We start from the raw sequence: 26,112 nt of genomic DNA, 5'->3' as shown, positions 1-26,112 counted from the left end.
TCCCAAAGACTACATCTCTTTTTTCCTACCATTGCTAGGCTGGAATGCCACTTTTATAATATGTCATGCTGATATTATATTTGATACATATTCAGTAGGGGATGTTTCCTTTCCTCCTTATTTGTACTTCCTCACCTTACCAGTGGTGGGTTGTGTTTTTTCCAATAGCTCAGTATATCATTGATCTCAACATATTCTCATACGCGTCAATTACCATGGGCTTTTTATGGTTTTGTATCATTATTATTTCTGTCCTTCCCAGTTACTCAGTCTGGTCTTAACTGGTTATTTATGATCTTACTAAGTAAAGATGTACCTGCTAAGTTGGAGGGCATTCTTGGAAGCCCCTAAACCATGATATGTCACTACTGTGCCACCATCTGTCTAGGTGAAAGGTCCCAAAGACATGTGAGTTCACTGTGCTATCTGGAGTGAAAAGTTCCAGACAAAAATACTAACTTTGCCTTAGTTCATACAGGATATGACCAAAATTTCTTGGGTCACAGCCCAACTGGCAATATAAACCTACCATAACTTCTTATAATAAACAATCAAAACCATAAGGAAATAAGACATTTATATATCTATAAACAAGCAGGTTAGCTGTATTGGCTACAACTTAAGTCTGCAATTTTTAATCTGATCATTTTTTGCTTGTATTTAATCTCCCCCGTCCTTTAAACACTTAAATATGTTTCATTATTTTGCCCTCAAAATGCTGCACTTAGACTGCAACATTAACAATTGTCTTTGATCAGAGGCCAGAAGTCTACCCTTCTGTCTCCTGGCAAGCTTTAGTAAAAACAAGCAGAAATACCCAGCATCCCCTATGGAAAATATAGTAAAAGGTGTGATGAATGAACTATGTCAATGACATTAACATCATATATTTTATTGGAAATACTTTTCTCTTATCTATTACTTTACATGCATGGGGAGCGCTGACCCCAAATGGCCGCTGGCCGCCGCTTGCTCCCTCTCCGCGGCCCAGCTGAGCGGCACAGCGCTCAGCGGAGCGCCATGGCAGGAGGGGAAGGAGGTGGGGCACTAACATACACGGCCAGGCGGTGTGGCCATGTACGTCACCGCCCCGCCCCCACTTCTCCTCCTGCCGTGGCACTCAGCTGAGTGCTGCGCCCCTCAGCTGGGCCGCTGCTGGGGAGTGTTTGGGCTCCTCCGCAGCGGCCCGGCCGAGCATGCAACACTCAGCCGAACCTCCAGGGAGGGAGGGGAAGGGGGTGGTGACATATATGGACAGGGGGCGGGGCCATGTATGTCACTGCCCCCTCCTTCCCCTCCCGCTGTGGCGCTCAGCTGAGTGTTGCGCCCCTCAGCTGGGCTGTCGCGGGGGAGCCAGCGGCGCAAGGGGCCATTTGGGCTCCCCCGCGGTGGGAGGAGAAGGGGAGGGCAGGCAGTGACATACACAGCTCTGCCCCCTGGCTGTGTACATCACTGACCCGCACCCCTTCTTCACGGCGGCCCGTCTGAGCAGGCAGCACTCATCCGAGCACCACGGCGGGAGGGGAAGAGGAAGGGAAACGGGGCGGGGAGAGAGGGAGGAGGAGAAGAGAATGGGAGAGTGAGTGGCAGGAGGGGGAGGCAGGAGGCGGAGAAGAGCTGAGAGAGAGAGGGGGGAGACAGTAGGAGGAGAGAGAGACGGAACGAGAGACCACAGGCTCAGGAGAGAAGACCAAGGTGGAGGAGAGACCTGAAAATCCTGTCTTATGATGGGCTAATTGGCTAGTTTATAAGATGAGCAGATCTCACTTTTCAGCAGAAGAGAAAGTTCTATTTGTCACCATACTACTAGGGAGCAGGAAGGTTAGGTGCTGCTTACCATTGACCATATTGGCATTAATGTAGGTTCTTTCATTTCTTGTCTACCACAAAAAGTAGGAACCATATTGGAAAATGTGTTCTGAAAGCAGAGAGCTGTTAAGCTTTATTAAGTCACAATCACCACACAGATCTCCTAGAATACTCACAAATTTTGTGTATTAGAGATCTCCTGCACATAACTTTCAACAGGTCATTCAAGTCAAATCTCATGGAGTTTCCTTTTTCTTATTTTTCAGAAATAACCTGTAAGCAATTTGTCTCATAGGATTGTAAATTGGATTTTTTTTTTTGCAAGATCGTGTGCAAAAATATTTGCATCAATAGGAATAATAGTCTTGCTGGTGCCAAAGAATAAAACACATACTAATGCCAATGTGTACTAAGTGTAGTTAAAGGGAGCATCAAATGTGTTTATAGGGAGAGACCTTGAATTAAGAAAAAAAATCAGTGATTCCCTCCATACTTATTTCATGCATACATCTAAAAGTTGTCCAGGAGTCTCAGGAAGAGTAGGAGAGCCATCACATTTCAGTGAGTTCTTGAGGTGGGAAATGCATTTTTTTTCCTAAAATTATAGTCTCTTGGGTTAAACTAGTCATATTGAGATTTGGGTAGGGAGTACAGGGTTAGAAAATGAAAACTTTGGTGACACTGCTGCCTTTTTGGAGGCTTGAGACACAGACTTGGATTTTGGTAAGGCAACTTTTGTATTAAGAAACCCTACTTTTTCTGTTAGTAGCAAAAGTTCCTTAATATTTTGCTTTTAGGAAATCTTCTCCATTAGTGCATTAGCATTCATCTCTGAGCACTAACATCTCTGGAGTCAGCATCTGATGTTTCCTGTGGTATTTAAAAAAAATTGCAGTTGTACTTGTTGCTTTTTGTTGATAAAGAGCCTTTAATGGAGTCCCCAAAACTCCTCTCTCCTTTTTTTGCAAAATATATGTAAGTCTTCTGTAGGGAATGAAATGGTCCAGTGGATTTTTGACTCGTACTAACCAGTGACCTAGCATTCATGAGAAGCCTTTTCATTTTGTGCCAGTGATAAGGCAGAATAATACTCTGATAAAGGGATTTCAATTTCTTTTGGTGCATAAGCATCTCTAGGAAGGCTATTTTTATCTAAATGGTGTACAGCACCGAGAACATGAGTACTTAGCACATTATAAATGTATTAAGCTTCTGTTGTCTAGAGGCTAAGTATAGACAGAGGGTGAAGGGCGTTTAAGAAGTATGAAGTCTTAGTAACCTTTATTTTTTAACTTTGATAACTTTTATATTGGCAACTTGTAATATTGGTGGCATCTTAAGTAATCATCCTTGCCTATTTAATTAACAGATGTACATTTTATCTTGGGTAATTCATAGCTAATACTTTAGGTTTGATTAAAGCTCATCATAGACTTTAAATTTTCAACTTTTTGTACACATGATGACAAATCAGGCCTTCTCCAGGAGCCAGAAAACGTCAGTCTGCGCAGTGCAATGATTGCAGAGGTCACAATAACCGTGTAAGTGCAGCCATCAGAGGCCCTCATCGGCCCTCCTCTCGAAATACTAACGATAAAGGGAAAGCCGTACGTGGCCGGGAAAAGAAGGATCAGCAGAATAAAGGAAAAGAGGAAAAGGTAAACTTGTGGACAATTTCATGAAGTCTAGATATTTGATTTCATTGCAGCCGTACTTTGGAGACTAGAGGGAAGCAAAGAAATTATTTGACCAAATTAACACTTGTATAGTGCTTTTCACGTTTAAAACACATTACAAACATGAAACCTCAGAACATGTCTGTAAAATGAATGAAGATGAACACTGAAGAGCAATAGTCTTAGAGAGGTAGCTGTTAGTCCATATCTGCAAAAAAAAATTCCTCGTTGTTAAAGGACAGTGTAAGACCACATGGATTAATAGCAGAGACAGAGCTTAGAACTTGCCAGCTGCTGATCTTGAATCCTGTACACATTCCTTTAGTTCATATTGACTCTTCATAAAGCCCTTCTTCTCGTGTAACTCAGACCTTATATAAGAGTTAATTGGAACTTCTGAGGCACATGTTTACAAGAAATATAAAATTGTATTCCTGGTTTTTTAGTAGCCAATTCAAATTGAGCCTGTGGGACTTATTTTTTTTATATACAACTCTCTTGCAGGCAGCAGTGTGAGGCTGTTGCCTTGTATCTTTCAAATCATCTGGATGTAAAATTTCTCAGGATTCAATTAACTCTTAAAGGAGCTCTGAAACCTCTCATTGCGATGGTCAGCCTGATCTCCTCTACTTACATTTCTCTTTATATAAACAAACTAGTGATATCTAGATTCAGTCTAAGAACTGATCTATCCTTGCAGTCAGAACTACAAATCAATAATGGGCAAACTGTACCATTCCCAGAAGGACAGTGTCATATAGTAACATGATAATGGCTGAAAAAGATCACATTTCACAAGTACAGTCCATCTTTGACACAAACCAAAATCCACAAAATTGATGGATAGAATCCAATGTTTTGTAATCACTAAGGGTACATCTACACAACAGGGCTAAAGCCTAATTCAGCTATGCAACTTCAGCTATGTCAATTGCATTAAAGTCAAAATAGCTTATTTGGGCTTTTGGCACTGTCTACACAGCAAGAAGTCTGAGAGCACTCTTCCTTCAACTTCCCTTACTCCTATTAAAATGAGGGTTACAGGAGTCAGAGTTCGCCATTATTTTGATACTGTCAGAATAACTGCTTGTAGTATAGGTGCAGACTGTTGTTTTGCAATAGTGTCAGTTATTCCTAAATAACACAGCTGTGTAGATGTACCTTGAATGCGCTTGGATATAGTGGTGTTAGGCATAATATAAACGGCTTACTTAGAAGTAGGCACTTGGAAATGAAACCGCATGTACAACATATAGTAGACATTTGTCAATTTTAGACTAGTAGGCAGGATTCCGTGCTTTTATAGAAGTGATAGTACCAAATCCTACCAAGGATATTGAAGCATTTATTCATGTACATGTGTAACCATTGAAAAAAATTCAGCAGTTACAAGTTTACACTGTTGGGTTCTCCCGGAAACAGTGTGTGTGGGGAGCCAACTTTTAAGCAGGCTCCCCGCAAGCACCGGTTCCCGCCTCCCTGTTTTCCCATGTAGCAGCCTCTCCACGTAACTGAAGGTTAACTGATAATCCCAGGCTTATAGGTTAACTATTTACACGAATGCACTGTCACATCCCTAAGTCATATACCCATTGATTTCAAGTCTTGCAGTTGCATTTAATTTTAGTAAGAGCAGGATTAACTCTTCAGTAAAATGCTATACTGAATAATTAGAAAGGAAAAATATATTTAAAATATTTACTTTACTTTCAGTGGGCTTTGCTGATGGTGAAATGTTAGTGAAAAGCTTTTTTCTTAATGGAAAAAATCAAGCTGACTTGGTTTATTAATATTTGAAAGCATCACAGGGGCAGAATCTTTATACCAGGCTCCAGAACTTGTTGGGATCCCATTTATCCCCAAAATCCATTGTTGCTACTGTTGGAGCTACTCTGGAGAAGGCAATATATAATACTACAGTACAGCCTTCCATGTACTCAGACTGTCACATGTATCAATTTTGTGTTTTAACATAGAACAAGTCCTCATCTGATGTTTCAGAGTCTGAGCCAAAGAAATTTGATGGTACTGGGTATGATAAAGACTTAGTAGAGGCTTTGGAAAGAGATATAATTTCTCAAAATCCCAATATTCGATGGTAAGTGTGAGTAAGATTTAAGTTTATGTCCAGGTTGTTTTTCTGTTCATAAAGTAGAGGCTTTCTTTTGGGGGTTAAGTTTTTAATACACTAAATAATTGCAGTTACATTTGCTTTTGTATAATAAAGCTCCTACGTTGGCTTGCCTGAATGTTTCTAGCACTCTACTTCTAATTACAGGAAATTTTAAGTGGCAGAAAACTCCTACAAATCATTACTATAGCCCAGTGTCTGAGCTGCTTATGCATGACGCACTGTTTCAGTATATGTAAGGCTATAATAGATCTGCCACTGTCTTTTGGCAAGGCTTTCTGCTGTAAAGGTCTGTGCTAATAAAAGGACTTGTCACTAAGGGGTCCATTTGAATTAGTGCTGAAAATAGTGTAACCTGTAGCACAGAAGACAGTCACTTTACAAAAAGGTGTCAACACCTAGTCTCATACAAGAAGGGCAGCATAGTTGCCCTGAATATGTTAATCAAAATATCACATGATTAGGTTTCTTGGACTGTCAAAAAGTCTTTAGTTAATGGGAGAGCTACAGCACAGGCAGTGGTAGCTTCATCTAAACTGCCTGAACAAGTGTTCTTCCTCTCTGACTGCCCAGAAAGGGTCAGGACACAAGTGCAAATGTAGTTTAATTTCAATGCCTTTTCAGTCCTTGGCAAATTGGTGGATATAGCTAGGTGTTGTAATGGCAGAATTGATGAGAGAACTTTCCCATTGATAATGTCTACAGCAGAGCTGGGAAGTTTACTTCCAACTTGAGCAGACACATCCATTCTTCTCTGAGCAAGCTAGTTCACTAAAAAAAAGTGTAGTACCACAAACGGCAGGGAGGGACTAATTGCCCTGATATGTGCTTACTGCAGCGATGGGCAATCTAGGCTAATGAGTAGGCCAAATGAGTGACCCTTTATTTCAGTGGGTCGCAAGACTATTTTAACCAAGACTATTTCCCAGGTTAGGGTAGACTTGCTAACTGTGCTTGTGTACTGGGGATTTGTGCTGATAGAGCCAAAGCAGCACTTTGGATGCAGAGGGAGTGCATGGTTCTTATAGTCAATGTTGAGTATAATTGTCACACCTCACTTTATGTGCATGTCACTTTAGTAATACTGGTAATAGTAAAATTGACATGGACAGAAACTAGCAGAATCTGGCAACCCTGTGTGTGAGCAATAATAAACAAAATGTCTAGCTCTCACATAGAACTTTGATGGGCTGCATGTGGCGCTTGATGGGCTGCATGTGCCCACTACTGACTCATGGTCTTGAATGGAATTGTGCATTTGGTTTGTAGTCCTTTTTATTCGTCAGGCAGCTGTGGCTACACTTATGTTTTAATATGCTGCAAGTTTATGTACCTGAGCTGAAAACTGCCTCTTTCCGTTTCAGTACAGATGTATCCTAGAAACCCAACAAGGCCAATTGATTTATACAGGCTACTAACTAGCTATTAATGGTAATGAAAGTGTTTTTGCATCTAGAATTTAACAGTGAGCAGGCATTTCCCTGTTATTCACTGTTAAACGAGTTTTCTTTTTTTCCCTTCTGTCAGGGATGATATAGCTGACTTAGTTGATGCCAAAAAATTGCTCAAAGAAGCAGTGGTCTTACCAATGTGGATGCCAGAATTCTTTAAGGGAATTAGAAGACCATGGAAGGTAAGAGACTGCTGATCCTTAGCATAGAGTGTAATTGTAAGACCTATCGTTAGAGGGGCACCTGAACACTCAAATGTTCTATATATAAGTACTGTATATCTCCCTGATTTGGGCAAGAGGCTAGAGTTGATGATCTCCTGAGGTCTCTTCCAGCCCTATGATTCTATGATACCTTAATTTTTAGCTTAAGATGGTAACGGTCTCATTTGAATATAAATGAAGTTGGTATCAGCTAAAACCTGTGCTAGCATGTGCTGCATTCTGTTAGTGTTCAAGGAAGTAAGTCATAGAAATGTATGCCTGGAAGAGACCTCAACAGGTCCTTTAGTCCAGTCCCCTGCACCAGGGCAGGACTGTATTATCTAGACCAGGAAGGGTGATCACTTTGATTGGGGGTGGGGAACACGCCAATATTTTGGTAAGTGTCATGGTCTGCACTTCTCTGTGGAGGAGTTGTAGGGTCTGGGATGGAGGTTGGTTGCAGAAAGGAGCTTTGGGGTGCAAGAAAAGGGGTGGTATCTGGGAGGGAGTTTGGGTGAAGGGGCAGCTATGACCTGGAGCAGTGAAATGGGGTAAGGGTCAGGGATGGGGTATGGGTGCAGGAAAGGATTCTGGCCTGGGGAGGGGTGTAGGAAGGGATGAGAGTCTGGGAGGGAGTTGTGACCTCAAAGAGAAGAACTGGTTGGGGATGCAGAGGGTTTGGGTGGTGACCTGGGGAAGGCAGTTGGAGAGAGGGGTTGGGATTCCAGAGGTAGGCTATGGCTGGGAGCTGCTTACTTAGGCAGCTCCCAGCCAGCAGCCCTGTAGGACCCTGCGGCAGGCTCCCTGCCTGCTGCTCCCTCAGGCTGTTCAAAATGGCTGGCTGCTCCCCGTGGCTTTCTGGGGTGGCGGGAAGGGGAGGAGGAGGTTTCACATGCTGTCCTCACTCAAAATCTCGCAGCTCCCATTGGTGATTTTCCAAGCTGAGGCTTTTTCTTTGGGAGTGTCAGGGTAGTAAGTGAAGCTTCCTCCTCCTCCCAGCACCCAGAACAGAGAGCTACAGGGAGCAGCCAGCTGCTTAAAAGGTTATGGGGATGCCCTGAAGTGTTTGGCTGATCTGTGCCTGGGGGTGCAGGAAAGGATTCTGGCCTTTTTGGGGCAGCCTGTGGGCTGGTTTGAGTGGGCTGTGGGCCAGATCCAACGGTTTCGTGGGCTGGATTGGGCCAACGGGTCACACCTTGCTCCCCTCTCATCTAGACCAGCTCTGACAAGTGTTTTGTCTTACATGTTCTTAAAGATATCAATTCCACAACTTCCCTAGAGAATTTGTTCTAGTGTTTAACTACCCTTAATGTTAAAATGTATTTTTTCTAATGTCTAACCTAAATTTCCTTTGCTTCACTTTAAGCCCATTCCTTCTTGTCCTGTCCTCGGTGTTTAAGGAGAGCAATCTATCACTCTCCTCTTTTATAGCAATCTTATGTACTTTGAAGACTTGTTATGTCTCCCTTGCTGCCTTTTCTCCAGATCATACAAACCATTTTTTTTCTTCCATTCTTCATAAGTTGTGGTTTTGATCATATTCGTTGCTTTTCTATGGACTTCCTGCAGTTTGTCCATCTTATTTGAAATGTGCTGCTCAGAACTGGACATGGTATTCCAGTTGAACTCTTATCAGTGCAATGTAGAATGAAAGAATTATTTTGTGTGTTGGATACAATACTCCACCTAATACATCTCAGAATGATGATCTCTTTTTGGCAGCAGTATTAAATTGTTGTGATCGACTAACTTCCAGATCTCTTTCTGCAGTACTCATTCCTTGGCAGTTGTTTCCCATTTTTATGTATGCAACTGGATTGTTCCTTCCTATGTGGAAAACTTTGCATTTGTCCTTATTGAACTTCATCCTATTTATTTTAGACAACTTCTCCAGTTGGCCATGATCACATTGAATTGTAATCTGGTCCTTCAAAGCCCTTGCAACCCCTTCCACCTTGGCATTATCTGTAAGCTTTGTGTACTCTGTGCTGATATCCCAATTATTTCTGAAGATACTAGAACCAGGACAGATCCCTGTTAAAAGCTGCATTAGATATGGTCTGTTAATTGTGCGCCATTGATAACTATGAGCTGTGGCTTTTCAGCCAGTTGTGCACCAACCTTATAGTAAGTTTGCCTTCTAGGCCAGGATTTTTTAAATGCAGCCATTGGGGAGGACGAAGTAGAGGCCCCTTGTTCCTACTAGGGATGTAATAGTGTCATTGACTAAATGGTTAACCTGTAAGTGGCTGCTTATTGGTTAATGATATCAGCTACACACATCACCCCCACACTTTCACCTTCAGCTCTGCAAATGCATTTTTTAGCAGGCTGGGCAACAGGCTGGCTCACTACCAGCTTTGTGCCAGGTCCCAGCATCAACCCCCACTGCAATAGAGCTGCAGCGGGGGTTGATGCCGGGACCCAGTGCAAGCCAGACTGAGTGGTAGCAGTGCTAACCCTTATCGATGAATTGTGTAGTTGACAATTTGTGTTGACTGCACAATTAACGAATTACATGCTTCTTAACAACCCTAGTTGCTCCTTTGTGACCACTTCGGTGTTGAACCCCTGCTGGTGGTCCCTGCCCTCTCTGGAGGTACCTGGGTACTCTGGAAGAGCAGACAGCTGGAGATAATACCTCACTTGCCCATGGTTGGTGGGACTCAGGATTTAGGCTTCAGCTCTGGGGTAGTGAGGCTGCAGCTTCTCAGCTTTGGCCCTGGTCCCATCTCTTGGCTGTGGGGCTTCAGATCCCCAATGCATCCCCCCTCCAAGGCTTAATTCTTTCTAGACTTGCTAGGGCTGTGTAAGTCTGCTGTGAACAGAGAAACTTTTCTCAACAGATTTACTATCTAGCATTAATTAAATTACAGTGATTTGGCTGTGTATATGTCTGTATTTGTTTTTCCTAAAACTAATTATTTTAAGAAAGTATGAATGGCCACCAGCAAAAGTTGGTGGCTTCAGGCTGAGGCTCTGTGCCCATTGCTTGCTTTGTCTCCAGAGATTGTTGCATTTGCCTTCTCCAGCCCTGAAAACCTGAGGGGTGCAAAGGGTCAGGTGTTGGCCTTGCCCTAGAGGTGCAGCTTGGCTTCAAGGTGGAAGCAGCCTGCTGCTTAGGAAGCTTTGGCTGTGCCTTTAGTAAGTGTCTGTGTTTGAAGCTCATAGATGTGGGTAGTTTAATTGAAGTTGTCTATGTTGTGCTTGATAGCCTATTTTGTGTGTGTATATTGTCTGTCTGAAGTTGCAAGGGTGCAACCAAAAACTCAGTGTGGGGAGGATGTTTGTCTACTCCAGTTTGTTTTGAGAAGGTCATATGAGACAACATCCAAAGCCTTCTCCTGATCTTTCCCTATCCATGAGGCTTTCTTAACTTGTTGAAGAAGGATGTTCGGTGGTTTGACATGTTGTCTTGAAACAAAAAAGGCCCTTTTAATAGCACTTTGGCCATTGCTGTGTTCTGTTTTTTCTTTTTCCCCTCATCATTTTTAGTAATGGGCCTACCCTGTCCCTCATTGTCTTGCTTCCCATGTATTTGTAAAATAGTTTGTTTACTCTTTATAGCTCTAGCTTGTTTTGTGCTAGTTTCTATACCTCTAATTTCATTTTGTGCCTTTGTCCTAATTTTGCCCTTAAGTGCCCTTGATTGTGTGTAGTCATACTTAACCTAATTTCCACTTCTTGTATGATTCTTTTTTTTTTTGTTTCAGATCCTTGTGAAACAAGGTGGCCTCTTACCATACTTCTGTATTTCCTAAACATTGGGGTAGTTTGCTCTTGCTGCCAGCTCTCCTGAACTTTCCCCTTACCTACCAAATCCCTGAGTTTGGTGAATTTTGCCTTTTTTGAATCCAATGTCCTTTTTTTCCCTGATGTTTTCCTAGCCATTCATTAGATCATGAACTCCATAATTTCATAATCACTTTCAATCAAGTTGCCTTCCACCTCCAGATTGTCAACTAGTTCTGCCCAGTTGGTTAGAATCAATCCGAGAATAGCCTCTCTACCATCTGCTTTTTTCCACCTTCTTTAATAAGTGGTCTCCAATGCACTTGGAAGAACTTCTTGGCTAATTTGTGTACTCTTGTAACTTTCCCAGCTGATATCTGGGTAATTTAAATCACCCCCAAACCCTGGTTTTTGCTTGATTGTTTAAAAAATATCTCAACCTCCTGTACGTGGTTCGGAAATGTAATTAAGCAAAAGTTTGTAGTAAATATTTTAACATGAGACTATCAATCAGTTTCTTAGACTGATTGTTGCAGTTGGTTTTCACTTGCCTTAACAGATGTTGGCATAATTTTGGACTGTCTCTTCTCAAATAGGGTGTGCTGATGGTTGGTCCACCGGGTACTGGAAAAACTCTCCTTGCAAAAGCAGTAGCTACTGAATGCAAAACAACATTTTTCAACATCTCTTCATCAACACTTACTTCAAAATACAGAGGAGAATCTGAGAAACTTGTCCGCCTGCTGTTTGAAATGGTGACTTGCAACTCTAAAAAGGAATAGTGTGTTGCAACTGTTTCCAGAGTAGTAACATCTGGGCAAGATACAATGTGGCAGAAAGCCTGGAAGTGAAAGGTTTATTAGTAGGGCTTTCACGTGATTAAAAAAAAAATCACAATCCTGCAATCAAAAATTAAATACTGTTAATCATGTTGTTAAACAATGGAATATCATGTAAATATTAGATGTTATTTTCAAATATCTTGATTTCAATTACAAATCAAAGTGCACAATGCTCACTTCATTTTTATTAGAATTTTTTGAACTGTATAGTAAATAGTATTTTTCAATTTACTTAATAAGAATAGTAGTGCAATCTCTTTATTGTGAAAATGCAACTTACAAATATAAATTGTTACATAACTGCAATGAAACCTTAGAGTTTGAGTCCACTCAGTCATACATCTTGTTCAGCCAGTTGCTAAGAGAAACAATTTTGTTTACATTTGCAGGAGATAATGCTGTCTGATTATTTACAATGTCACCTCAAAATCAGAAAAGGTGTTTCCATAGGACTTTCATAGCTGGCATTGCAAGGTATTTATGTATCAGATACGCTAAACCTTCATATGCCATTTGTGCTTTGGCCACCATCACCAAGGATTTGCTTCCATGCTAATGATGCTTGCTTTTTTTTTTTGCTTTTTTTTTTTTTTTTTTTTTTTTTTAAGTGGTAATGAAATTTGTGATTCAACTCCTTACAGGAGAATTGTATATTGCCTGTTCTGTACCTTACCTGCATTCTGCCCAGGGATGTAAAATTCCATTTAATTAGTTAACCGGGTAAACATAAGTTTACCCAGTTAACTGATTAAATGGGAGTGAGGGAGGCTGCTTCAGACCTGCACAGGGCTTCTGGCTAGTATGTTCATTTTAAGACTGCAGATTTGACAAAAAGGAAAGAAGGTACCAAGGTGAGATTTCTACAGATAGCTACAGCACTTGACCCAAGGTTTAAGAATCTGAAGTGCCTTCTAAAATCTGAAAGCACATTCCACCCTTTGTTCTTCAGAAGTCTTGAGAGAAGTATTCTGATGGAGAAACTATAGAACTTGAACCACTAAAAAATAAACCTTTTGCAGGTGGCATCATATCGGATCATGACAACGAACATGCTTTGATCCACACTGCTTTGGGTAGTTATTGAGCAGAACTCGTTAACAGTATGGACGCATGCCCTCTGGAATAGAGGTTGAAGAATGTTCAATGCATCTGGCATATAAATATTTAGCAATGCTGCTTACAACAACGCTATGCAAATACCTGTTACTTTCAGGTGACGTAAACTAGAAGCGGGCAGCATTATTTTCTGTAAATGTAATGCAGACTTGTTTGAGTGGACTTTTAGGCTCTCAAGGTTTTTATATTGTTTGAGTACAGTTATGTAACAAAAAAATTACATGTTATACTTTTGCAATAAAGAGATTGATTGTACTATAGTACTTGTATGGAGGTGAATTGAAAAATGCTATTTTTTACAGTGCAAATATTCATAATTAGAAAGTGAGCACTACACATATGGAACTGAAATTGAAGTAAATATATATGAAAATGTAGTTAAAAAAACTTAATTTGGTATTTTATTTAACAATGCAATTATTTTTTAATTGTAATTCATTTTTTAGTTAATTGCATGAGTTAACTGAGATCAATAGCCCTACTTAATAGTTATATTGAAGTTTGAGGCCCTCAGTTTTTGCTGTGTATAAATTTGCATGCAGATATTTATAGAAAATCATTTCTAAAAATTGACAGAAGGGTCCAAGTTGCTGCCTGCATATGTGCCTGTACCTAAGGTTGAATTCAAGCATAAGCACCACAGGCCATGATTATGGCCATTGTTCCTGGACTCAAGACTGCACCAGAATCTCCTGTTTCATTTTCATAAAAGGTTGCTATTCCTCAAGCTTTTTAAGAAGAGCCATGAATAGTTTTATCAATGTAGTGATGTCTGCCTGAGTCAGCAAGAAGCTTTGTGAATGTAAACTGTTATAGTTGTCTTGCTGTGCTCCCCATGTGGACACACTGATTATGATATTAGGTTTCTTTTTTTCTGATTTGGCTCGTATCTCTTTGAAAATGGTCTAAAGCAGGCTGAAAAAAGCCACTCTTATTCTAGAACAGTTGTCCACACAGGGAGGTATACTGGTAAAATTACATAATGGTGAAACTTCCCAACTAGACATAACCTAAGGCTCCAGATTTCCTTATGCAGACCTACTGATGATGTGATAAATTGAACATGTTCAATCTGACACACTATGTGGTCTATGCTTTCTACAAATAGACTTTGATATGAAATAACTGTGAAGCAAAATTACTAAATTCAAAACCTTGCTCTGCAACTTTAGATCATAATTAAGTAGATTAGATAAAGTCATATAATCATCCACTATACAAAATTTGTAGTGTTCTCTTGTAACGGATTAACATAATGTTAATCTTCAGTTCATATACTGCCATTAAGGATCAGTCTACAGAATATGACATTTGAAATTAATGGAATGGTGGACTCACTAAAGGCTTTCCTATGTGGCCAAATTCAAATGCAGTGCATTCTGGGGTATATAAGTCTTGCAAACTGTGGTGGTTATAGCCTAATTTCGCTAAACAAATCACATCTTGCTAGTATGGGAACTTCAGGTTTAAATTTATTGAAGCTGACCACATTTTACATGATAAAGGCATTGAAGTTAGTGCTATATAGAGCAACAGAAAATAGTCTGCATTAGGGTGTTAAATTTTGATTAATCAGCTAATCGAGTAGTTGATGGAATTTCCATCCTCTAACTCGACCAGTCGATAAGAGGGGATGGAGCTCTCGCTATCCCAGCTGTGCCTCTGCCTTTTAAATATAAGAGCCACCTGCAGCAGAGGCAGCAAGGGGAGAAGGGACTAATTGAGTAGTGACTTGACCACCTGAGAAATGTAGGCTTATCGATTAGTTGACTAGTCACTTACATCCCTAGTATGTATGCGCGAAGCAATATGTTACAATTGCTGTCGGACAATAGCTTTGAATTTCTTGGGTGTGTGTGTGTATCTACTTTTTAATTAATCTCAGAGTCTGGCTAATACTAGCGTGTCGTTGCTGTGCTTCTTGGATACATGTATTATATGAATTATTATGTATGAATCAGTCAGTGGCACTTGCCATTTACAGTAATACTGAACTGATTTATTCCAGCATGGTATTAGTGCTGACTTTTAGTGAGATTTGACCTAGGTACACGTTGTCTGTTTGAGCTTAATATGACACTAATTTCCATTAACTATTGTATACTGTTGATTAGATGTTACTGCACTTGACTAGGGTAATGTTCTGCTTTTACATCATTCCTATTGAAAACATACATGTTCATGGTTAAGGCCCTACCAAATTCACAGTACATTTTGATCAATTTTGCAGCTATAGGGTTTAAAAAATGGTAAATTTCATTACTTTTAGCTTTTTAAATCTGAAATTTCATAGTGTTGTAGTTGTAGGAGTCCTGACTAGGGATGTAAGCAACTAGTCAGTGAGTCGACTATCCAATAAACATATGCTTATTGGGTAGTCAAGTAGTGACTCAACTACTTGCTCTTCTCTGTTCCTTTCAGAGAGAGACAGCAAGGGGGGGGGAGGAGGAGAGCAGGAGTTATACAGGAGGTGTTAGAAGGTTGTTATAGGGGGTTGAGGTGGTGCCACCCTTACTGCCACTGGTGGGGGGGTCCTGCCTTCATAACTGGGCATATGGTCACATTATACCACCACTCTCTATTTGCCCAGTTCTGGAGACAGTGCAGAAGTAAGGGTGGAAATATGTGATCCTCTCCCTCCCCCACTCTTTTGGGTCACAACCCCCAATTTGAGAAGTGTTGGTCTCCCCTCTTCGCCCAAGAAATCCTTATACAGTAAAAGTACACAAGGTCAGATTTTACAGAAGGACAACAGATGTCACTGTTCGTGATGCCTTTTGCATGGCTGTGAATTTAGTAGGGCCCTACTCAGGGTATGTGTGGTTGAAAGGGTGGAAGTAAAAGAGAAGCTATTTATTCCTATTGTGTTGAATCACCAAAGCCAAGACAGAGCTGCCTCTAAGCACAGCAATGCTATGAGATGCCAGAGTTTCAAAGAAATAAGATTAAAGCATAAGAGAAACTGATGCAATTTCACTTTGATTTCTTTAGGCTCGATTTTATGCACCAACAACTATATTTATTGATGAGATAGACTCTATCTGTAGTCGCAGAGGAACCTCTGAGGAGCATGAAGCCAGCCGAAGGGTGAAATCTGAACTACTGGTTCAAATGGATGGTAAATTCACTTAATTATTGTTGATTGCTTTGGGTCACACATAATAAAAGGATTGAATTTTATTCTTTAGGCACAAGAACCTAATTGTGCTGTTTTTTAAAAAGGTAGATTAAAATGATAAAACACACAAACATTACTCATTCATTAGACACTACAGATACACTGATCTTATTTTCACTACTGTATCTGTTCTCTCAAACACTTCAGTATCTGAATCAAAACCTCATTTTGTAACACCAGAATAACTGAGCTTCCTCAAAGCTCAGAGAAGATTGAGCTCTTCCTCACTCTTGTGACTCTTTTTTGTATAGCCCTATACTTCCCATGAGTGATTTTTTTTTTCCTTTTTACCTAACCGTTTCCCTTTGGTAGTCCAATAAAGTAAAGCAATCAGATGTAACTATAGCTGCAGAGCAAGAGTGGGCAATAAGCAGGCCAGTGGACTTTGTATTGACCTATGTGACCATAGGTGTAGCCGCTTGCAGCTCCCATTGGCTGGGGAGCACCATTCCCAGCCAATGGAAGGTGCAGGAAGCAGTGTCCTGGTCTTCTGAATCTTACATCAATGTTAACCTCAGTTATCTGACCTAGAATTTGCAGTATTTACACCTTAAGGTATTCACGATTTTGTTTCCACATAGGATCCTCCCATGATAGCTGAATAGGTTTAACAATTTCCCCTCCTACCACAGGTGTTGGAGGGGCTGCTGAAAATGATGATCCTTCCAAAATGGTTATGGTACTTGCTGCTACTAATTTTCCTTGGGATATTGATGAGGCCCTAAGACGACGACTAGAGAAGAGAATTTACATTCCATTACCATCAGGTACAAAGATTTCCTTTGTATTTAAAAAAAAAAAACCCTGCTTGTTGCTCCTTTTATTTTGTGTTGAGTCTTAGGATTATTGTCAGTGTATTATTGATACTGCATGGGGCATCTGAGCTCAGGAGAGAACTTGGAAGGCACTTTCCTTTGGATGTATCGTGTGAACGCATTCATGGTCTGGGGATATGTAAGATGACAGCCAAGTGATAGACCAAGCATAAAGTTCTATAACACAAAGTATTAGAATGGCAGGTATGTGTGTATAAAGCTAATGGATATAGAGTGACTTAAATGGTGAAAAACCATGGTTAGGGACTATAATTTAGGGTCCAACTTAAAAAATTGGAATGCAAAGTTAACAGTCCTAAAAAGTGGCCTCTCAGAAATGCTGAGTGACAAGTTGCAACCTCTGAAGTTTAGGGAGGTTGTGGAAACTCCAGCTATCTCTCTTGGATGGTTTAGATACCACAAATCCTGCATTTTGGTAAGGAGTTACACTAAATTACTCCTGTGGTCCCTTCAGACACTATGATAATAAGTCAGTTTTCACTCAGCACTTCTGAAAATCAGACCATTTGTTAGGATCCTAAATATAGACTTTGGGCTTCTGCTTCTGAAAATATTTGCCCTCTGAATTGGGCTTTAGATTTAGATGCAGAATGGAGTAATGGAGGACTAACACAACCACCCTGTGTATTTGTATCTTTTTTTTTTTTTTTTTATCCGGGTTTCATAGACTTAAATGGCTTGTTTTTTTGTTTTTTTTGTAGCAAAAGGCAGAGAGGAGCTCTTACGAATAAACTTGCGAGAGTTAGAACTGTCTGATGATGTTAACCTTGCAAATATAGCTGAAAAAATGGAAGGTTATTCTGGTGCAGACATTACCAATGTATGCAGGTATGTCAAAATTGCAACCTTAGAGTCACTTGTTTAAGAATTAGGCAGCCATAACCATATCAAGCTGCAGTCCTGATTTGTTGACTAAAATGTCAGGTCTTTTGTACAGGTTGAATCTCTAAAATTCTGGACTCTCTGGTCTGGCAACAGTGGCTATTGCTGGACCGGAGAGCCCTGGCTGGCCAGGCTCACAATCCTAGCCTGAGCTGGGCTGGCAGTGAGGAGCCCAGCCACAGTGGGGCCAGCATGGGGGAAGAGCACATCCCAAGACAGGGCTGGAGGTAGCAGGCTGGCAGCCAGGAGTGCAGCCTATGTTGGGGCTGGCACTGTGGGAAGCACCGCCCCAGTTAGGGCTGGAGCAGTGCAGGAGCACAGTCCTAAGCGGGGGACAGCCCCAGTCAGGGCTGGCGGAAGCAGCGGGCAGCAGGGAGTGCAGCTCTACTTGGGAGCAGAGCCTACAGCCTAGTAGAGAGTATTGACCTCCCCTTGTCCAGCAAACTCCATTGTTTGGGTCCACTCAGGTACCGAGGCTTGCCAGACAAGGGAGGTCTGACCTATATGTTCTTTACAGCAGAACAGATGAATGATACCTGTCTATCCCATGTTTTACTTCCATACATTATAATGCTGAAAATAAATTGCTATGCATTGTTTTGATGAGACTATTATATATTTGAAACTTTACAATAGTCCATTTAGACCGTACCCCTTCCTTCTATAGGAAGGGTCCAAAGGGACTATAAACTAAATTTTTAACTTGCAGAACTTTGTGGACTCTTCCCATTGTAAGTATGTATGCACCTCCCCCTGGGATTATATGTCACAGAAAGGCCACATTAAATGCAATAAGAATGCATGAATGGTAATCTTTTAGTCAGTTTCTGGTAGTACCTCTGTTTGTTTTTTGAGACTGAACAGAAGCTAACTTTTAGTAAGCCCAACTGTGAGAAGCTAGGATTTGGGAACATAATAGAGATGGCAGTCAGAGCAATTGCATATTTGCCATGTTCATCACTGGGATCTTTGAGAAGGGGACTTTATTTTGGCAGAAGTAGAGTCAGGCTAGTTGTAAATGTGGCTGACTTGGTGGTGCTGCTGGGAAGAGCAAGCATGGAAGATGTTAATTGACAACACTGTAAGATGACAATAGAAGCTGGTAGGTGGAAGAAATTTAGATACAGGCAGTCCCCGGGTTACGTACAAGATAGGGACTGTAGGTTTGTTCTTAAGTTGAATTTGTATGTAAGTCGGAACTGGTACATATTGTAGGGGAAACTCTAGCCAAACATTTCTCCAGAGCTCAGTCCTTTATTCTCAAGGTGAGGTGTCTGCTGAGAAAAGCCACTCCGCGTCTCCCTGGTCTACTGGGGAGGAGGGGAGGGGGGCGCTAGCTTCGCGTCTCCCTGGTCTGCTGGGGGGGGAAGCAGCTAGTGCAGGGTTGCCTCACCCCGTTTGTAAGTAGGGATCCAATGTAAGTCGGATCCATGTAACCCGGGGACTGCCTGTACAGAAGTACTCTGATTTTGATCAGTTTCTGATAACATTTAAAAACATCAGAGAGATTTAAGAGCAGGTTAGTTAGGCATTTATCAGGGATAATCTAGATGGTGCTTGGCCCTGCCATGAGGGCAGGGGACTGGACTTGATTTCTCAAGGTCCTTCCAGTTCTAGTATTCTATGAAATCACTTTTATCAAATCATGGAGTAAACTGTGGAGTAAATAGTTGAGCATAAGTATAAATGTAAAAGGTTAAACGTAAAATTAGCAATACTCAGAAAATAAAAACCTTGCTGCTACATTAAGATGTAAATAGCCTTGATCTCAATATTCTCCACATTTTGTCTGCTTCTTGGCCTGAAATCTTTCAAGGGCAAAGACTATCTATCCCCCACTCTGTGCATCACCAATTACGAGGAGGACTTCCCCAACCTAATGGTAGCTTTGATGTGTTATCAGAACAAATACTGGTTGAACCTCTGTGGTCCGGCATGATTTTAGTTGACTACACCCATGAAAAGTGCACATCTGGCTAGGTTTCCCATAGTTACCAGTCCTGGCTCTGTGTTCTCTGCTGTTGTTTAGCTCTAATTTACCCTTAAATGTCTTGTAAGAGCCCAGTAAGCAGTGGAAGTGCTGCTAAACAATATTGACATCCTGTGGTCTGACACTGGTCACATTCCAAGGGAGCCAGATTAGAGTGGTTCCACCTGTAACAAGTAAACTGCTACTACAAAGGGAACAAAAGGAGCAGATGGTGAAAGGAGAAAAGTTTGCTTTAAATATTTGACCACTATAAACTGAGTTGAGGAAAATACAGTGTTGGATTTAGGTAAGTGCTGTGTGTGTGTGTGTGGACATGTAACTAATGGCTTTTATTTTAACTCTGATTATTGAAGGAGGCACGGGGCACTTAGTCAAAATGTTTTGTAGGCTACTGGATATAACTGTGCTACTAAACTTTCTTTAAAATAATCTGTATTGTCCATAAGTGTTTTCTGCTGGCTGATAATAGATTTACTACACAATCCAGTGAATACTGGTTCAAATATTGGTTGAATTGTCATATTGGGAAAACTGGAACATCCATTAACATAACTTTAAAAATAGAAGTTAATGGAAGGGAGTGTGCCATTTTTGATGTGAAGAAAAGCAAGCAACATTCTTCATAAATATTAAGGGAGACAAGTGGCTTGCCAGAAAATGGACAACTTCATGGTGCAGTTTCCCAAGAACTGCAAATTGAGATGAGGAATAAGTTCCATCTTCACCAGGTGGCTCATTTCAACATTCATCAATTGTAAAATGTATCTCTGCAAAGGGACCTATTCCAAACCAGAGTTTTTTAATTTTGTTCTCTGAACTACTTTGGAAATATGGTTGATATGTACAGGTTACTTCAATTATATTTAATGTTTTCTTAATTAAATGCATCAATTTGAGAGGTAGAATTCCCTAAAAGCAAGATTTACTTTTCTAGTAAGTTTAGTGTTTTACACACACAGCAGGTATTGCTAATTTCTGATCATCCTGCTATCCAGACCCAGCAGAGCAGAGATTTTATTTCCTATGGTATCTGTCACAAGCTCTCCCCTCTGAAGGATTCTGAGACCTCTTAGATTTTTCTGGGCCTGATAATCCTACATTCATTTTCTTTGTATTTTCTATCCCTGTTTCCCTCTTTTTTCCCTACACGATATAGATAAATCTCCAGGCTATGTTCTAATATTCATGGTAGAGAGTTAAGTTAAAGAAGATCCTGCTGTGGAAAGTAAGTGCCAGGCTTTTGCTGAAGTGTCATTAGTTAAAGCCCTCAGTAGTTCTCTAAAAGAAAACTGCCTGTCCCTGAAGCAGTAGCTACTGTTGCAGCAACTGTACTTGGAAAGACAAAGGGAATGAGAAGCTCTTCTTAAGGACTTTTTTTTTTTTTTTGGTCCCATTCTCAGCCAGTTAAAGAACTATTAGTAGTACAGCATAAAAAATGTTTCTAAATCAGCAGTGTATCTGTCTTTTTTTTGACAGCCAAGCCCCATGGTATTATCTTTCTTGAGGTCCAGAGTAATGTGTGTTCTTCACTGAAGGTGAATAATAGAAGAAAAAATGAGGTTGCTTAGTCCTTGGGAGTTTTGAAATTAAATTCTGTTAGAACAGTCACTTGGGCCCCTCCTGACAATGACTTTAATTGCTGTTCTTGGTCTGTTGGGTTTCTTTCCATCCTCAGTGTGGACAAAATCCTGATTATCAGCATCTGGTCTAGTTTATCCTTCATATTTGTTAGTGCAAAAGACGAAACAGTAGCTGAAGCAAAATGAAATACTGTTTTCGGTTTAGTTCTCAATATGCAAAAACTTTTCTTTTTGGTTAAATTATAGCTTGTAACTTGATTTCAAAAATACTTCAAACAGTGCAAGCTGAGAACTGCAGACTTTTCAGTCATTGTCCAACCCTGCACTATGTACATGTATACAGACACCCACTACATGTTAATTGTATTAACTTACCCAGCACACGAAATACAAATGCAGTAGGAAAATAGGTGTATTATAGGGACAGTTTTTATAAAGACTTATTGTGGCCAGCAGTTTAAGATGCCTAAGGATGAATAGGCTTGGGGGTGAGAAGTGTTGAGTAATCATTCAGTTCTTAGTTCAGATTGGTCATTTTAAGTAATGTACAGGCTGGAAATACTACAGATCTTCTGTAGTAAACTGCTTTTTCAAAATCCCTTCCCTTAAAATGTGTACATTCCATTTGAGACAGATTGGGATATAGTGAATCAACTCTAAATTGTGGAATGTCCAATTCTCTGGACAATGGGCACAGTCCAAAGAGGAAGATCAGTATATGATTTAACACAGATGCCTGCCCCTAAAAGTATGTCTAGTGGTGGTGGATACTTGTACTTCTCAAAGAATAGGGGCAGTGTAAGTTCTGCTCAGTAGCACTGTGAAATATTAACAAAGTGAAGTTTCAATGTGTAGTTGTCTTGTATCCTTAGGCCAAATTCTGTGGGCCAGGAATCAGAACAGTCAAGGAGAAAAAAGTAATTCATGTCCCTTCTGGAATTTCAGTTCTGGCTGGCTGCTTTAGAATGATGCAAGAGGAAGTTGTGTAGAGTATTTGGGCCTAGTAAGAGATTTAAGGAGCAAAACTTGATGAAGTTTGGCTATGTATCTGCAAATCGTGAATTTTCCAGGCTTTATCTGGTCAAAACTGAACAGACTTTAAGATAGTTCCAAGTTCATAGAAGTTGCTTTTATCTCTTTGCCTGAAGCGCCTGTTCCAAATTATACAGATTGAGATGCTCAGAACAGTAACTCCATATATCTTACCCAAACTGCAGCTGGCTGTGAAAATGAATATTTAAGGACTTAGTCCCATGGTCAGTCTTAAGTTGAACCTATGGCAGACTGATACTGTAAGATATAACAAGACAAGGCTTGCCCTCAGCACCAAAAGAAACAAAGTAAGGATGTTAAATATCAGTTAATTGAATAGTCGATTAACCTCATGAATTCTTATCAGTCCCACGTTTCTCAGCTGTGGGTCCCGACCCCCCGGGGGATCATGAGCAACTTAGAGGGTGGTCGTGGTATCACAAAGTTTGAGAAATAGTTGATTATTCTATAGCCCTTAAGGGTGGGGACGGCAGCCAGTGTGCTCTGGCCCCGCTCCCAAGCAGTCCCCTGCCTCTCTGTGCAGAGGCAGCAGCACAGGGTGCCAGGTGGGAGCTGGTATGTGAGGGAAGACAATTTAAAAGCCAGCTCCCCTCATGGACTGGCTGGCTGTCATCCCGCGCGGCAGCCCCTGCTACAGAGGCAGCAGTGTGGGCTGACAGCAGCCCCTGGCTGGTGGGGAGGAGCTGAGTTCCTGGACCCAGCATGAGCAGGAACCAAGCCATGCTGTCTGCCCACCTGGCTCCTAATACACTTTAAATGCAGAGCCACAGTGGGAGTACGTTCCAGACCCAGTGTGAGCCAGGACTGAGCTGTGCTGCTGGCCTGCCCACTTAATTTATTGGCAAGGAGGGAGGGGGAAGTATGTGTAGTCTATAGCATTAACCTATAAGCCTTTGCTTATTAGTTATTCAACTACACTATTAAATCCCTAGAACAAAGTGCACATGTATTCTGGTTCTCTACTCCGAGTCATATTTTGAATAAAGATAATACAGCCTCATATGTTCCAATTCATTTAAAATTGGTTTACTAAACTGACAGTTTAGCTGGTGGTGGTGCAAATTTGAAATCTGAAATAGTATATTTTAAAAAGTGCAAATAGATCTTGAAATAGTTTCTAGCACTAGTGCCCTATTATTCCACAAACCTGCACTTGTTCATCGTCTTATCTACATTTAAAATGCTACAGCAGCACAGCTTTGTTTTAATTCTTCAGTTAGATACTATGCTGATGAGAGGTGGGTCTAAACCAGGGTCTGCAAACTTTCTGAAATGTGCCAAGATTTTACCCTTCTGCCTTGAGCTGCACCGCTCTCCCAGGAGGTGGGCAGAGGACTCTCTCCACTGCATGCCTCACTTGGTCTCCTGCCCTAGGCTCCGCTCCAGCTTTTCCTATGGGGAGTGGAGGACCAGTGCATACACACTTCCCCGCACTTGGGTGCAGGATCTGGATGGGATGCAGGGTGAAGGAGCAGGCTGGGAGGAGGTTGTCTGACAAGGGGGGAGGGGGCAGGAGCCAGAGGGGTGCAGTGTCTGTAACAGAATTTATTTTAACAGTCCCTTCCATGTGGCAGCCAGATGCTGTTCTACACATCGAATAAGTTAGTGGCCCATGGGCAGAGCATGGAATGGAGGTCGTGCTTCACCAGGAGTGCAGGGAATCTGGCCAGCAGGTCCGGGCAGGCTGGCCAGGAGCCAGCACCTGGAAGACTAACTCCAGTGGCCTCACAGGCTTTCTGGTGCATGTGCGTCCATTGCGCATGCAGGAGGTGGCAGAGCAGTAGGGACATGGCCATGGCAGCAGCAGGTCCTTCATGGGAAAGGTGGTAGTCTGGTCTGCTTTTGCCCTCTCCCTGCTGCTCTGAGGCACCTGTCCCAGGCATGGCTTCTTGCTGTTCCACTGGCTGGATTCTGGCCAATGGAGAAGTGGGAAAAGCCTGTTGGCAGTGCGGTGCTTTGTTCTTTGCATGTATGCCAGCCTTTGCTGATCCCTTGGTATAGGCAGTTGTCTGCTGAGGGGCAGCAAAGTTGATGGAAGAATTCAAAAGTCTCGGCGGGGTAGCCGTGTTCGTCTACAACTAAAGAAACTTAAACAACAATGGCCCTGTACTTTAGAGACTAACAAAAATATAGTTAAGTTCTGGGATGTTGCTTGTGTAGATGTGTGGACAGAGTTGGCACTGGGATTTACTGCAGAGTTGAGTTCCTGGGTGAGTATGTCTGACCTGTGATGTGTTGCTGCAGAAAAGAATTTAGTTCAGGTTAGGGGGTTGTCTGTAGGTGAGGATTCATGTATATGGATTGACTGAAACTGATCTGTCTAGTGGAGAATAGGCCTTAGTTTTCTTCAGCCAAATACAGGAGTTTTCATTAGCTGAAAGTGCTGTACCAAGGTAGAATTTGACTCCTGCAAATTATAACAGGTGCAAGGTAAATGTATTTTCAGTAGTATTGTTGATAGGAAGGGCAACTGAAGTTCTGTGGTTATAATGGTGCAATTTCAAAGATTCTGCTGCGCAAGTGGAGGATAGAGTATTAAACCAGTCTGGGAGTTGGGAACCAAACACATCTCCATTCTCTACTACATAATTCCTATGTGACCTTGGTATGATTTTTAACCTTTGTCTCAGTTCCCCCCTGTAAAACTGGAATTAAGAGCGCTTCACTATCTTATGAATATAGCGAGGATAAATACATGAAATATTGAAGTTGTTAGATAACATAGTAATCAAAGACCATCATAGTATTAAGAACAGTAGCTAGCTTTTTTTGGTTCTCCCAACTGGAATGTGGTGACTTAAGACTGCCAAGAAAAGGTTAAGCAAGTACATTTCCATATTGAGTGGTTTCTTCTTATTGTACAGGGATGCATCACTGATGGCTATGAGAAGGCGTATTGAAGGTTTGACCCCAGAAGAAATTAGAAATCTCTCCAAAGATGAAATGCACATGCCTACAACCATGGAGGATTTTGAAATGGCTTTAAAAAAGGTTTCTAAATCGGTATCTGCTGTGGACATTGAGAAATATGAAAAATGGATTGTTGAATTTGGATCATGCTAAGTCTTCCTAACCAGACTTCCCCCTGAGAAATCTGTCTTAAAACAGCTTCAGAAGTAATGAAAGGTAGTGTTCAAGTGCACTAAGTGCTATTTTTTTAACTTTCTTAAACTTAAGAGAAACACGAATAAACTCATTTTTAAATTGCAAGTCACTTTTGCCTCTTACTTGAATTAACTCAAGTCTCACAATCTATTTCTGATTCAAAAATATGAAGCACAGAGATCACATGTGCTTTTGGTTTTGTGTGTTTAAAATACTAGGGTCTGTTACTGGTGGCTTTCCGTGTGTGTGCTCTTTCACTGCCACAGAAACTGGTTTCATGATGCTTGCTAGATCTTGTGGATCTCAACATAGCAAGAGTTAGATTCACTGGATAGTAGTGGCATTTTTTTAACCATCTTGCCTTTTTAAATGTTCCTGCATCTGTTAAAGAAATGTACCCAGGCTAAGCTGCAAACCCTCTGAAATTTGTAACCACTTACTTCAGTCAGACTTAAGTTTATTAGGATTTCATTTAAGATGAATTGGGGGGGAAAAGCATATCCTTAGATATGCTGTACAATTCTGACT

The 26,112-nt window shown here is 41.1% G+C and overlaps 1 protein-coding gene across 2 annotated transcripts in view; it reads left to right on the top strand.

Moving 5' to 3' along the window:
• The window catches only part of KATNA1 (katanin catalytic subunit A1), a 47,142-nt gene extending 21,453 nt beyond the window's left edge, over positions 1–25,689 (top strand). For both annotated transcript variants that reach the window (XM_006114953.3, XM_006114952.3), the window contains exons 4-11: positions 3,284–3,467; positions 5,462–5,583; positions 7,144–7,249; positions 11,599–11,757; positions 15,952–16,078; positions 16,771–16,905; positions 17,676–17,802; positions 25,344–25,689. In XM_006114953.3, coding sequence (XP_006115015.1) covers positions 3,284–3,467; positions 5,462–5,583; positions 7,144–7,249; positions 11,599–11,757; positions 15,952–16,078; positions 16,771–16,905; positions 17,676–17,802; positions 25,344–25,542 — 1,159 coding nt within the window. In that variant the 3' untranslated portion in view covers positions 25,543–25,689. The remainder of the gene's footprint in view (positions 1–3,283; positions 3,468–5,461; positions 5,584–7,143; positions 7,250–11,598; positions 11,758–15,951; positions 16,079–16,770; positions 16,906–17,675; positions 17,803–25,343) is intronic.
• The last annotated feature ends 423 nt before the right edge of the window (positions 25,690–26,112 follow it).

The sequence above is a fragment of the Pelodiscus sinensis genome, chromosome 3, assembly GCF_052426305.1.
Source record: "Pelodiscus sinensis isolate ZL-2025 chromosome 3, ASM5242630v1, whole genome shotgun sequence".
In the NCBI taxonomy this organism is placed as follows: domain Eukaryota; kingdom Metazoa; phylum Chordata; order Testudines; family Trionychidae; genus Pelodiscus; species Pelodiscus sinensis.
The sequence above is the reverse complement of the archived record's forward strand: the minus strand, read 5'-3'. Positions and strand labels throughout refer to the sequence as shown.